Here is a 13,780-nt window from a genome sequence, read left to right on the forward strand (position 1 = left end):
GAAATAGAGACTAAGAGAGAGAGAGTGATTAAGTGGATAGACGGGTGCCAATCACACACTCCCAATCAGCCAATGTCTAAGTAAAAACAATACATTCAACGTCCTTGATGATCCACAACTGGGAGAGAAAAAGACAAAAACATTGCATTGCATAGGCTGTCTCTCTCTCTCTCTCTCTCTTTCTTTCTTTCTCTCCTGATGCGTACAACACGAGCAACACCCCAGCCTACCCTGATGATACATTCATGCCATAAAGACAGTCTGCACCAGGCCTCCTTTCAATATTAAAAAACAGAAGTCTATTTCAAGCATTTATTTATTTTAGATCCCTCTTACAGAGGGTTGCCTGGCAACAGCGGGGAGGCTGGTGAGGAGTGAGAGAGAGGAAAAAGAGAGAGGTGTGAGGGAGGGAGGGGCACAGATGATGGTTTGGAGAAGAGGAGAGCCAGACAGATGAAGGCTTTATCAGTACTGTATTGGTGAAAGTAAGTGCTGGGACAGAGAGACTCTCTGGTAGAATAGCATGCAGTGATGTGGGAGCTACACAATACACATCATGATCCTACGGGGAGAAATGGTTCAAATGGACGGTGGGTACCAACACCTGAGTAGCCTGACGCTTATAATGTCAGGTGATGCACCTGCGGCACCAATGAAGTGCAGCTTTACTCCAAATTAATTATCCCTCCAACTTTTCGCGAAAATCTGATGCCCAAATGAATGCAGGTGCAGCAGAGGTCATTTGCAATCCCGCTCTCGTGATTGGTAGCCCTACCTGAGATTCATAAGCCCAATAGCTGCCCTCAGATCAGAGGGATTTTCCTTTGGTCTAATGGTTAAAACTTAATTTTGGTTCTCGAGCGAGAGCTACCGGTTACAAATCCCACCTGTCACACAGGCAACTGTCATCTACACTGAACAAAAATATAACAAGAGATGTAAAGTGTTGGTCCCATGTTTCATGTGTTGAAATAAAAGATCCCAGAAATTGTCCATATGCACAAAAAGCTTATCACTTTCACATTTTGTGCAGAAATGTGTTTACATTCTTGTTAGTGAGCATTTCTCCTTTGCCAAGATAATCCATCCACATGACAGGTGTGGCATATCAAGAAGCTGAATAAACAGCATGATCATTATACAGGTGCACCTTGTGCTGGGGACAATAAAAGGCCACTCTACAATGTGCTGTTTTGTCATACAACAGTGCCTCAGATGTCTGAAGTTTTGAGGAAGCATGCAATTGGCATGCTGACTACAGGAATTTCTGTCTGTAATAAAGCACTTATGTAGGGAAAAATGTATTCTGAATGGCTGGACCAGGTTCCCCAGTGGGTGGGCCTATGCACTCCCACTGGGGAGCCAGGTCCAGCCATGATTGCGACCCTGCCCAGCCATGTGAAATCCATAGATTAGGGCCTAATGAATGTATTTGAATTGACTGATTTCCTCATATGAACTGTAACTGAGTAAAATCGTTGAAATTGTTGCATGTTGGATTAATATTTTTGTTTGTTTGCAAGATTGAATTACACAAGACACGCCAAAGCTAAACAAAACAAGTTTTATTGAAGTAAAATACTTTGTTACATGGAGGTCCGGATTGACTGGCCATGACTAATGTACATTTTCACAGGCACCTACGGAGACAGGTTAGAGGCAGACAGTACGAGTTGATAGAAGGGAAAGAGAGAGAGAACAAAAGAGCTCAAACAAACATCACATCAGAGTGATACATAGCATGTACATGGCACATGTTCACATCTTCCTCATTATTATCGTCAACGAGCCACTTTCATCATTATCAACATATGATCTTGATCATCATCCTCTCGGTTGCTTCCATTTGGCATATAAACACAGTAGGACAACAGAGACCTACGTACTGGTCTCTAGTGACACACAGTACGACATTTGGCCTTGCAGAAGACAGTGTGGGAAGGCAATGGAGTCAGAGGAAGTTAACACGAATAAAGTCTCCAACCTTCCTGAGTTCAGGGAGGTATCACACATGCAACGTAACAAAAGTGGGGAAGTGGACTTAGATACAATAGATCAGACAAAGAATACTAAGGGCTTGATTTAATATGGTATTTAAAGGATATACAGTGGGGCAAAAAAAGTATTTAGTCAGCCACCAATTGTGCTCCCACTTAAAAAGATGAGAGGCCTGTAATTTTCACACTTCAACTATGACAGACAAAATGAGAAAAAAAATCCAGAAAATCACATTGTAGGATTTTTAATGAATTTATTTGCAAATTATGGTGGAAAATAAGTATTTGGTCACCTACAAACAAGCAAGATAACAACTTCTTTAAGAGGCTCCTCTGTCCTCCACTCGTTACCTGTATTAAATGGCACTTGTTTGAACTTGTTATCAGTATAAAAGACACCTGTCCACAACCTCAAACAGTCACACTCCAAACTCCACTATGGCCAAGACCAAAGAGTTGTCAAAGGACACCAGAAACAAAATTGTAGACCTGCACCAGGCTGGGAAGACTGAATCTGCAATAGGTAAGCAGCTTGGTTTGAAGAAATCAAGAAATCAACTGTGGGAGCAATTATTAGGAAATGGAAGACATACAAGACCACTGATAATCTCCCTCGATCTGGGGCTCCACGTAAGATCTCACCCCGTGGGGTCAAAATGATCACAAGAACGATGAGCAAAAATCCCAGAACCACACGGGGGGACCTAGTGAATGACCTGCAGAGAGCTGGGACCAAAGTAACATAGCCTAACATCAGTAACACACTACGCCGCCAGGGAATCAAATGCTGCAGTGCCAGACGTGTCCCCCTGCTTAAGCCAGTACATGTCCAGGCCCGTCTGAAGTTTGCTAGAGAGCATTTGAATGATCCAGAACAAGATTGGGAGAATGTCATATGGTCAGATGAAACCAAAATATAACCTTTTGGTAAAAACTTAACTCGTCATGTTTGGAGGACAAAGAATGCTGAGTTGCATCCAAAGAACACCATACCTACTGTGAAGCATGGGGGTGGAAACATCATGCTTTGGGGCTGTTTTTCTGCAAAGGGACCAGGACGACTGATCCGTGTAAAGGAAAGAATGAATGGGGCCATGTATCGTGAGATTTTGAGTGAAAACCTCCTTCCATCAGCAAGGGCATTGAAGATGAAACGTGGCTGGGTCTTTCAGCATGACAATGATCCCAAACACACCGCCCGGGCAACGAAGGAGTGGCTTCGTAAGAAGCATTTCAAGGTCCTGGAGTGGCCTAGCCAGTCTCCAGATCTCAACCCCATAGAAAATCTTTGGAGGGAGTTGAAAGTCCGTGTTGCCCAGCAACAGCCCCAAAACATCACTGCTCTAGAGGAGATCTGCATGGAGGAACGGGCCAAAATACCAGCAACAGTGTGTAAAAACCTTGTGAAGACTTACAGAAAACGTTTGACCTCTGTCATTGCCAACAAAGGGTATATAACAAAGTATTGAGATAAACTTTTGTTATTTACCAAATACTTTTTTTCCACCATAATTTGCAAATAAATTCATAAAAAATCCTACAAATGTGATTTTCTGGAAGAAAAAAAATCTCATTTTGTCTGTCATAGTTGAAGTGTACCTATGATGAAAATTACAGGCCTCTCATCTTTTTAAGTGGGAGAACTTGCGCAATTGGTGGCTGACTAAATACTTTTTTGCCCCACTGTATGGACTTTCAGATACTTTTTCCCCCTCCACCTCATACTCAAACATGTTCTCCAAGTGAAGTGTAACACAAAGTGTGCCTCCAAGGTGTGAGGGCTTAGTGCAGTTTGAACATAGTTGACAAAATGTCAAGCGTATGGCGGCACACCAAAAACATTTACAGAACACAGAACACTGAAAGCAGTTTGGAAGCGAACACATTGGTAAAAACATTGAGCACATGATAAAAAAATAAATAACTGAAATAAAACGTAGAAGTATTGTACAGGTAGATAAAGATGGCAGGATAATGTTAGGAAGGATGCACCTTACTAAAGACACGACCAGTTTTACTGCCTAGCATTAGCATAGCCTAGCATTTCAGTTCAGCACATGGTCCACCAAATAGCTTTTTACAGCTGCTGTAGCTCACCAGAAAGGCTTGTAGAAAGAATCACAGAAGGTGTGTAACACAATATAACAAACACACAGATAAACATTAAAAGCGTAAGTAAATGTCCCTGAACCCTTTGAAGTCAAAGTAAGGTATGTGACACACGAACTGGACAAGGCCATGACTTGACTGTCTGGCACTAACAGACGTTAACTGCCATTTTCACTTCACAGATAGTCTTTTCACATAGGGAACAGCGCTATAGTATTTAACTGACATTCCAAACTTTGAACAAGCATATCTCCTGTCCCGTTTGAGCTTGAATTGTTGTTACTAATTGGCCCAAGGGGATGCAGCATCATTAGTGGGGACAACGTGTTTACCGTTGCCTTGTTTTGATTTACATTTGATTGAGTTGAGAAATCAACAAAAAATGTCACCATGTCATTGGATTTAGATTAAAAGTTGGGTGAAAAAAAGTACAGAATTCCCTGACGTTGCTGACTTCTTGCAAATCCAATCAGTTTCCACGGTGATTCAACGTCATCACATAGATTTCTTTGTTGTTGTTGAATTCAGTTATTGCCCAGTGGGTCTATTCCATTCTTTACAGAGTTAAAAATCAAGTATATGTTTGGTAAATTGAACTGTTCTCATACCCACTGTCAAAACCTGTTGCTTTGTGCTCTCCTGTTGGGCTTGGAATACTAACAGAGATTTAGACATCCTCCAGATGTTCCGAGAACGTTCCAAGAACTCCCTTGTACAGTAGCACGTTCACTCATCATGACCAGGACAGAGCCTAGTACAGGGTTCCTCAAACTAGGTCCTGGGGATCCCAAGGCATTCTCGTATGGGTTTTTGCCCTTCCACTACACAGCTGATTCAAATAATCAACGAATCATCAAGCTTTGATTATTTGAATCAGCTGTATAATGCTAGGGCAAAAACCAAAACATGTAACCCCGCTGGTCCCCAGGACAGAGTTTATGAAACACTGGTCTAGTGGTTATGGTAAAATATGGACACACACAAAACATCAGTGCATTGCAAGAAGAAAGTGTCAGAGGTGTGACATGGATGCAGACAGACAGAGAGGCCCTCCCTCCTCTCTCAATGTGTAAACCTGACTCAGGAGCACATTGTAAAGAAAAGTCATAATAATCCGACTAGAAGTCCTGCCCTAGTATCACGGTGGAGCTGTTGTTGTTGTGGTTTTAACTTTATACCGGTTAAAAAAAGTCATATGGCTAAATAAACAAAAGTAGCATAACTTTACACAGTACAGTACGGTATTGACTGGAATGTAGACAAGTTCATCTGAGAATCACACACAATAAAACAACATTTCAATGAGAGATGGGGATGATAAGAGGAGTTTTGGAAGTCTCTTTCACTTCCGTTGGGAGTGCAGAGGTTTCCATGGAGATGGCTTAACCTCTCCGTAACCTCTCCCTTCCCCTTTGACCCCTCTTCCTCAGTCTGATAGAGTCTGGTCAGGAGGGTTCAGCGGGGGATAACATAGTCTGTCAGGGAGCTCAGTCCTATTATAGTCCCACATCCGCAAGGAGAATCCCACTGAGTGACATAATGCACAGACACACATCAGCATGGCAAAGGAACACATGAGGTACAACAGCGGCAGAGGAGACAGGAGAGAGAGAGAGAGAGAGGCAGCATGGTCTGAAGCACCTTGAATGGGAAGGACTTAATTATTCAAATATTTTGAGGATTAAAACAAACCAGTTTGGTCATAAGTGCACCGCTAAATTAAACTCAGGAGCTCTGTGACAAAAGTGTAGCAATCTAGAGGATGCCATGGTAGAGGAAACTCCAAGGCCATTCTCGGCTATCCACGTGTTACAAAAAGGTCCCTTTTGGCAATTGAATTACTGTACTATAACGCAGGGCGTTTTTAGAAAATTCCCTTCTCTAGCTCATAATGTGGTTGGGAACTAACATGCTTTTTTACCTAAACCCAGATTCTTAGGAAGACACATTTAGGACTTTAGAGGTCACATATATGGTACACTTCTATGCACTTGTGCACTTACATATGTATCATATCTATTTGGCTTACATCAAATGTCTCTAGATAGAACCCTAAAATGTACATATCACCTCATACTAAGAGTTCACCTCAGTCTTCAATTGCCTTTTAAGCCTACGCTTCACACAAATATCCTAATTTGATTGTCTAGAATTGCACGAAGTAAATATTAATAATATATATTTTGAATATACATTTCAAATAAAATAAAAATTGTTCGCAATCTGAGCCCCGTCACCACTTTTTATAAGACAAAGAAAAGAGGCCTGCGATATCGGCTGAGAACAACATCAACAAATGAGATGTGGGGGTGACAGTATGGTCACAGCTGTTGTTGCCATGCATGAAAATGTGGACGGATTCTGAATCATGATTACATTTAAATAACATGGACTTTATGGCTATATATTGAAAATATACATGCCAATATTTATATAGAACTATCTTAAAAATACAAATGTGCAAAATTTGTAAACAAATGAGATCCTCTGTGAGGCTGGGATGAGGGTGCTCAGTCACAGCCTGGTGGGCTCCTCATCACTGTCGCTGCAGTTTCCACAGCAGTCCTGACAGAGGGCGACAGAGAGCAGGCAATTATCAGGAGGCCCAAAGATAAGTTAATGAGGACAAGTATTGATAAGGAGACAGGAAACCATAATGTAAGCTTCAGGAGCATGATCTGACAATTCATCTCGATGGTTGTACAGTCGTCTCAAATAAAACTGTTACTCTGGACCCTGATCACTCTTGACGAACATATCAAGAATATTTCCATATTCCTAACATTGCAAAAATCTGAAACTTTTTGTCCAAAAATAATGCAGAAAAGCTAAGCCATGCTTCTGTCACTTCTAGGTTAGACTACTGCAATGCTCTACTCTCCGGTCTACCCGGATAAAACACTAAATAAACTTCAGTTAGTGCTAAACACAGATACTAGAATCTTGACTAGAACCAAACATTAGCTCATAATACTCCAGTGCTAGCTTCTCTACACTGGCTTCCTGTTAAGGCAAGGGCTGATTTCAAGGTTTTACTGCTAACCTACAAAGCTTTACATGGACTGGCTCCTACCCATCTCTCCAATTTGGTCCTGCCGTACATACCTACACGTACGTCACAAGACGCAGGCCTCATTATCCCTAGGATTTCTAAGCAAACAGCTGAAGGCAGGGTTTTCTCCTATAGAGCTCAATTGTTATGGAATGATCTGCCTATCCATGTGAGACCGAGACTCGTTCTCGACCTTTCAGTCTTTACTGAATACTCATCTCTTCAGTAGGTCCTATGATTGAGTGTGCAAAGGTGTGCAAAGGTGAACGGCAAGGCTCTGGAGTGACGAACCGCCCTGCTGTCTCTGCCTTGCCAGCTCCCCTCTCTCCACTGCGATTCTCTGCCTCTGACCTATTACGGGGGCTGCGTCACTGGTTTACGAGTGCTCTTCCATGCCATCCCTAGGAGGGGTGCATCACGTCGTGCCAGGCTTTTTTCGCTATACTCGACTTGAGTGGTTGAGTCACTGACGTGATCTTCCCGTCGGGTTTTGCGCCCCCTCGGGCTTGTGCGGTTGTGGAGATCTTCGTAGGCTATACTCAGCCTTGTCTCAGGGTAATAAGTTGGTGATCTGTTGATATCCCTCTATTGGTGTTGGGGCTGTGCTTTGGCAAAGTTGGCGGGGTTATATCCAGCCTGGTTGGCCTTGTCCGAAGGTATCTTCGGACAGGGACACAGTGACAGCCTCCAGTATCTATGCTGCAATAGTCTATGTGCCGGGGGGCTAGGGTCAGTCTGTCCTATTTGGTGAAATGCTCCTGTCTTATCTGGTGTCCTGTGTGAATGTATGTACGATATCTCCCTCTTCTCTTCTGTGTGACACACACAACGCTGATGTTCTAGGTTTAATAAGGTTGATGATCTAACCTGTCTCCCAAAAAGCCTCTGTAGCAGCCCCTGTTTAGGAGCAGGCGAGGGCTGTCCTCTCCAGTCCAGGTCCGGGGGAACTGTCCCATCCGTATGAAACACGTTGAGCTCCTGAAAGCACTCGGACTCAATCATCTGGAACCAGAAAAAACAATCTGATCACAACCTCAAACCCCAAATCCATAGTTTAACAGCTTCACTGATAAAGGGACATGCCAAGGTAAATAACAGCTTCACTGATAAAGGGACATGTCAAGGTAAATAACAGCTTCACTGATAAAGGGACATGTCAAGGTAAATAACAGCTTCACTGATAAAGGGACATGTCAAGGTAAATAACAGCTTCACTGATAAAGGGACATGTCAGGGTAAATAACAGCTTCACTGATAAAGGGACATGTCAAGGTAAATAACAGCTTCACTGATAAAGGGACATGTCAAGGTAAATAACAGCTTCACTGATGAAGGGAAATGTCAAGGTAAATAACAGCTTCACTGATAAAGGGACATGTCAAGGTAAATAACAGCTTCACTGATAAAGGGACATGTCAAGGTAAATAACAGCTTCACTGATAAAGGGACATGTCAGGGTAAATTACAGCTTCACTGATAAAGGGACATGTCAAGGTAAATTACAGCTTCACTGATAAAGGGACATGTCAGGGTAAATTACAGCTTCACTGATAAAGGGACATGTCAGGGTAAATAACAGCTTCACTGATAAAGGGACATGTCAAGGTAAATTACAGCTTCACTGATAAAGGGACATGTCAAGGTAAATAACAGCTTCACTGATAAAGGGACATGTCAGGGTAAATAACAGCTTCACTGATAAAGGGACATGTCAAGGTAAATAACAGCTTCACTGATAAAGGGAAATGTCAAGGTAAATAACAGCTTCACTGATAAAGGGACATGTCAAGGTAAATAACAGCTTCACTGATAAAGGGACATGCCAAGGTAAATAACAGCTTCACTGATAAAGGGACATGTCAAGGTAAATAACAGCTTCACTGATAAAGGGACATGTCAAGGTAAATAACAGCTTCACTGATAAAGGGACATGTCAGGGTAAATTACAGCTTCACTGATAAAGGGACATGTCAGGGTAAATAACAGCTTCACTGATAAAGGGAAATGTCAAGGTAAATAACAGCTTCACTGATAAAGGGACATGTCAAGGTAAATAACAGCTTCACTGATAAAGGGACATGTCAGGGTAAATAACAGCTTCACTGATAAAGGGACATGTCAAGGTAAATTACAGCTTCACTGATAAAGGGACATGTCAGGGTAAATTACAGCTTCACTGATAAAGGGACATGTCAAGGTAAATTACAGCTTCACTGATAAAGGGACATGTCAAGGTAAAAGACTTTGAGACGGCGTACTAAACGGCACCCTATTACCTACAGTGCATTACTTGGGCCCTGGTCAAAAGTACTGGACTACATAGGGAATAGGGTGCTTTTTGGGATGCACACAGAGTGTTTTTTGCCAGGATATTGATCAGAACATCAGTATGATGAAAGTGAAGGCCATCTTGATAGGAAGGGGAAGCACTCTTTGAAATGACTCAAAGTAAATGTGGTGTTTTAAAACAGGCGGATGTCAAATCCACATCAGTGATTCAGAAGACTTAATTTGATACTTTCTAAGGCTTTGTCCCAAATGGCAGCCTATTCCCTATGCAGTGTACTACTTTTAACCAGAGCCCTGTGTCTTATTGGTGCCAAAGCAAGTTACTTTTATAACCCACTGCTATCTCAATTGGCCCGGTGTCCGTCTGAACTGCTACAGACAGTAGCCTGCAGTATTCTCTGGACTACGACCCCATTAAGCCTACAAAAACATATTTTCTGACCTCCTTAGTAAATATGGATCTTTGTGGCTTGACCTAGTGCCTCTATATTGGGCCATTCCTAAATATTGCTTGGTTGTATACCTGGGGGATAGTGTCTAGCGTCTGCATATGAGAGTCTTCATATTGCATGAGACAAGTTACAATTAACTGACTTGTCCAGGACGTTACGTGATGTGAAACAGGTTCATAGATGAAAAGATTGAGTACAGCGTGCTTCCTTTTGGTGCGTGTGTTATTGTGTGACCTCTGACCTCCATTTGCCAGGGGATGGACACGCTGCCTGTGGACACTTTACAGTAGAATGAGTCATCTTTGGGCTCCAACTCCACCCCCTTGACCGTGGAGAACTGCTCAATGTCCAGCACGTCCTTACAGTAAATGGCCTGGGGCTGGGGAAGCAAACAACAATGTATGTCTGCTGAACATCCTGTGTTGCATGCACTGTACATTTATGTAATCATGTGCTTGTGATCTGACAATGCCTTCTTAACTACTCTCGAGGGGATTAATAAGGACATATGGCATATAAACACATCCGTGCACATACACTATAACATCAACAAGTGGAGGCAGCTGATTCATCCTATACGAGAAGACTACCATGATGTTTCCTTACATCAGGGGTGAAGGGGGCCTTCAGCCTGCCAGCTTTCAGCCTCTTGAAGTTGATGGATCGGAAGATGGGGTGGGCCTTCACCTCCGTAGCCCCCTCCCCCTGGCAGCCCAGCCTCTCACTGGGTTCTTTAGCCAGCAACTGGGCAGACATGAGAGAGTGACAGCAGTGTTACTAAGCAACAAAGTAAATATGTTACATTGTTATACTGTTGAATTATGCACTGGTCTGCTGTATGTGTTTGGAATTAGTTTTAAGATCATGACAGACAACCTTCTTTGCTTATGATATTACAAGCCATAGAAAACCTGAATAAAAGAGTCCTTCATGCATGTACGTCATGAATTAAAATCTGTTGAAAACATGACGCTGCCTTCACAAATAAATTATTACCCTAAAGATATATTTTGATATGCAAAGCAAATGCCTGTGCCAACCGACAACAAAGCATGATCCCATGTTGTTGACAATATGAGGAGGTACTGTAGTCGGGTACCATTTTGCAGAGGGACTTGGCGTCCTCTGAGAACTTGTCTGAGTACTCCTCCTCCACGTCTCTGACCAGCCTCTCCACGTCCTCACGTTTGATCTTCTTCTTGCGCTGCTGGAAGGGAGACTGGCCCTCGATCATCTCATACAGCAGACAGCCCAGCGCCCACCAGTCTGGGCTGAATGTGTAGCGCTCATTCTTCACCACCTCTGGAGCTGACACACACACATTAGGATGATCGGCCCACAGGCACGCATGCACGTGTATACACACGTAGACACACGTACACCCAGAGACATGATTGCAGATAATGAAAGTACCATTTACATGTGTACTGTTCATTATACAGTACAGTAACAGTATTTGAAAAAAAGTGTTGAATATCTTTTGCTGAATGGTGTTGAATGGTGCTTACCCATGTACCCCACAGTGCCCACCCGACCCTTGATGGTCTCTTCCTCGGGAACGTGGACTGCCAAGCCCAGGTCTGATATCCGGATATGACCTAAAGGAACACGGCACAACACGCACTGTTACAGTACACCACCACCTAATGCTAAAACACTTAACCTTATGTCATATCACATGCTATCCCCACAAAAGATGCATCTCAATCGAGATTTCCGAATATGACATGAAACAACATACATACAGTATCACAGACACATTACATAATACACCTCAACGCTGTGACACTTAACCTTATGTCATATGACATGCTATCCCCACAGATTATGCATATCAATGGATATGGCCAATCACGATGCAACAAAACAACACATACGGTCTTACATATAACACACCTCAACGCTGTGACATTCATATATATGTCATATAACATGCTATCTCCAGTCTAGAGTTTGGACCACAGACTATGTATATCAGGGCATCCTGGAGTAAAGCAGATCTTATGAAAACCTTGGAAACCTTATGTTGTTTGCTAAAGAGCACTACTCAGTGGCCGCAGGCTTCACTGACAACCTTGAAAGAAAGCTGGAACCCTCCGGTCTTGAGAGAGGTCTTTTGATAGACAATGTACTCCCCCTATTGGTGAATTACAGAACGACAGCCTCGGTTCACACATGCAGTAAGGCAGTAGTTACTGTACCAACTCTGGTTACAGAGAGCTATAGTGTGTGTAGGCTTTTGTTCCAGCCCATCACTAACACACCTGATATATTATTCAATTAATCATCAAGAACTTGATTAGTTTAATCAAGTGTTTTAAAGTAGTGCTCGGCTGGACCAATCGCATTGTTCCAGGACCATGGGGTGGTCTCCAGGACCAGGGATGGTCCATAAAACATTTATTTACTTGTATAGTGGGCATTCATACTATTTCCATTTCTATCTTTACTCACCATGGTCATCCAATAGTATGTTTTCAGGCTTCAGGTCCCTGGAAAAAGACAGCAATACCAGGAGTTATAAAACCAATAACTAACTTCTCTCTCTTCCATCAGCCTTGTGAGCAGCTGACAGACAGATTTACAAAACTTTGAAAGCTCTCTGTTCTGTGTCTTCCTTTGTCTCTCTTTCTCTCTCCCAACATCTTGCCATCTATCGTTCTCCCAATCTCACTCCCTCCTATCTATCTCTCTCTCCATCCACTCTTGTAAGCTGATAGTTGTGTAAACACTAAATATGCTCCATAAAGTACCCGCTGAACCATTCTATCAGAACAGCCTTGTGTGTGTGTGTGTGTGTGTGTGTGTGTGTGTGTGTGTGCGTGTGTGTGTGCGTGTGTGTGTGTGTGTGCGTCTGTGCATGCGTGTGCATGTGTGTGTTAGTACAGTAGACTGTTAGTGCAGTCTATAAATGTGTGTGTTAGTACAGTTGATGTAGGTCTACAAATGTGTGTGTAGAGTACATGTGTAACTAGATCTGTATGCCTCTATAGGTAAACTGTATGTGTGTGTGTGTATTTCTGTGTGTGTCTGTTCCTGTGTGTGAGTGTGCCTGTGTGTAGCCTCACCTGTAGACGATCCTCTCTCTGTGCAGGTCCTCCAGGCCACAGGCCAGCTCTGCAGAGTAGAACACAGCCCGCTTCTCCTCGAAGCCGGCCTCTCCCATGTGATAGATGTGGAACTTGAGGTCTCCCCCGTTCATCAGAGTGAGCACTAGACACAGAGCGTCCTTTGTCTCATACGCGTATGCTAGACTCACCTTCAAGACACACAGACAACATGGCCGTATTCATTAGGCACCAAACAGATGAAAACAAAACATAACTGACTAAAATGTGGAGGGATTACCTGAACTTGTTCAATAAGAAGTGTTTTTTTTTTTGCATTTTGTTGCAAAACGTTTCTCTCATTCTGCTATGGTGTGCCCTAATGAATAGGACACTTGGTTAAGAGACCAGTTTGAAAATCATATTTCTACTACTTCTAATATACACAATTAACAAAGCTATGAGGTAGGAGAAGGAGAGTAGCATTTGTGCCACCTTTGGCTACCATTTATTTTGGACAACTAAAATATGTTGAAATTATGTGTGGGGTCACTTGAAATGAAAACAAACCGAACTGAACCAAACCCTGATGTTATCTTTTAATTAATAGTGTTATTCTTCTTCTTATTATTATTATTATTATGATCTGAGTTATTAGACAGTAGTCTGGAAGAGCCATCTAGACTCAAATGGTCAACATTTTTAATGTTGCTGTCAAAAGCTGAGTTGGGTCAACAGTTTAGTTGGGTCAACAGTTTAGTTGCGGTCAACAGTTTAGTTGTGGTCGACAGTTTAGTTGTGGTCGACAGTTGAATTCATTGAGGTCAGTCAACT

General features: G+C 42.6%; 1 protein-coding gene across 1 annotated transcript in view; it reads right to left on the bottom strand.

Moving 5' to 3' along the window:
* Nucleotides 1-1,550: 1,550 nt before the first annotated feature.
* grk6 (G protein-coupled receptor kinase 6) overlaps nt 1,551-13,780 on the bottom strand; it is a 45,371-nt gene continuing 33,141 nt past the window's right edge. The window contains exons 9-16 of the mRNA XM_021617994.3: nt 12,968-13,158; nt 12,354-12,391; nt 11,408-11,497; nt 10,999-11,207; nt 10,506-10,643; nt 10,141-10,278; nt 8,026-8,160; nt 1,551-6,671 (exon numbers count right to left, since the gene is read on the bottom strand). Of these exons, the coding sequence (XP_021473669.3) occupies nt 6,621-6,671; nt 8,026-8,160; nt 10,141-10,278; nt 10,506-10,643; nt 10,999-11,207; nt 11,408-11,497; nt 12,354-12,391; nt 12,968-13,158 (990 nt within the window). The 3' untranslated portion in view covers nt 1,551-6,620. The remainder of the gene's footprint in view (nt 6,672-8,025; nt 8,161-10,140; nt 10,279-10,505; nt 10,644-10,998; nt 11,208-11,407; nt 11,498-12,353; nt 12,392-12,967; nt 13,159-13,780) is intronic.

Source organism: Oncorhynchus mykiss, chromosome 10 (genome assembly GCF_057628025.1).
Source record: "Oncorhynchus mykiss isolate SJ-2025 chromosome 10, ASM5762802v1, whole genome shotgun sequence".
Lineage (NCBI taxonomy): Eukaryota > Metazoa > Chordata > Actinopteri > Salmoniformes > Salmonidae > Oncorhynchus > Oncorhynchus mykiss.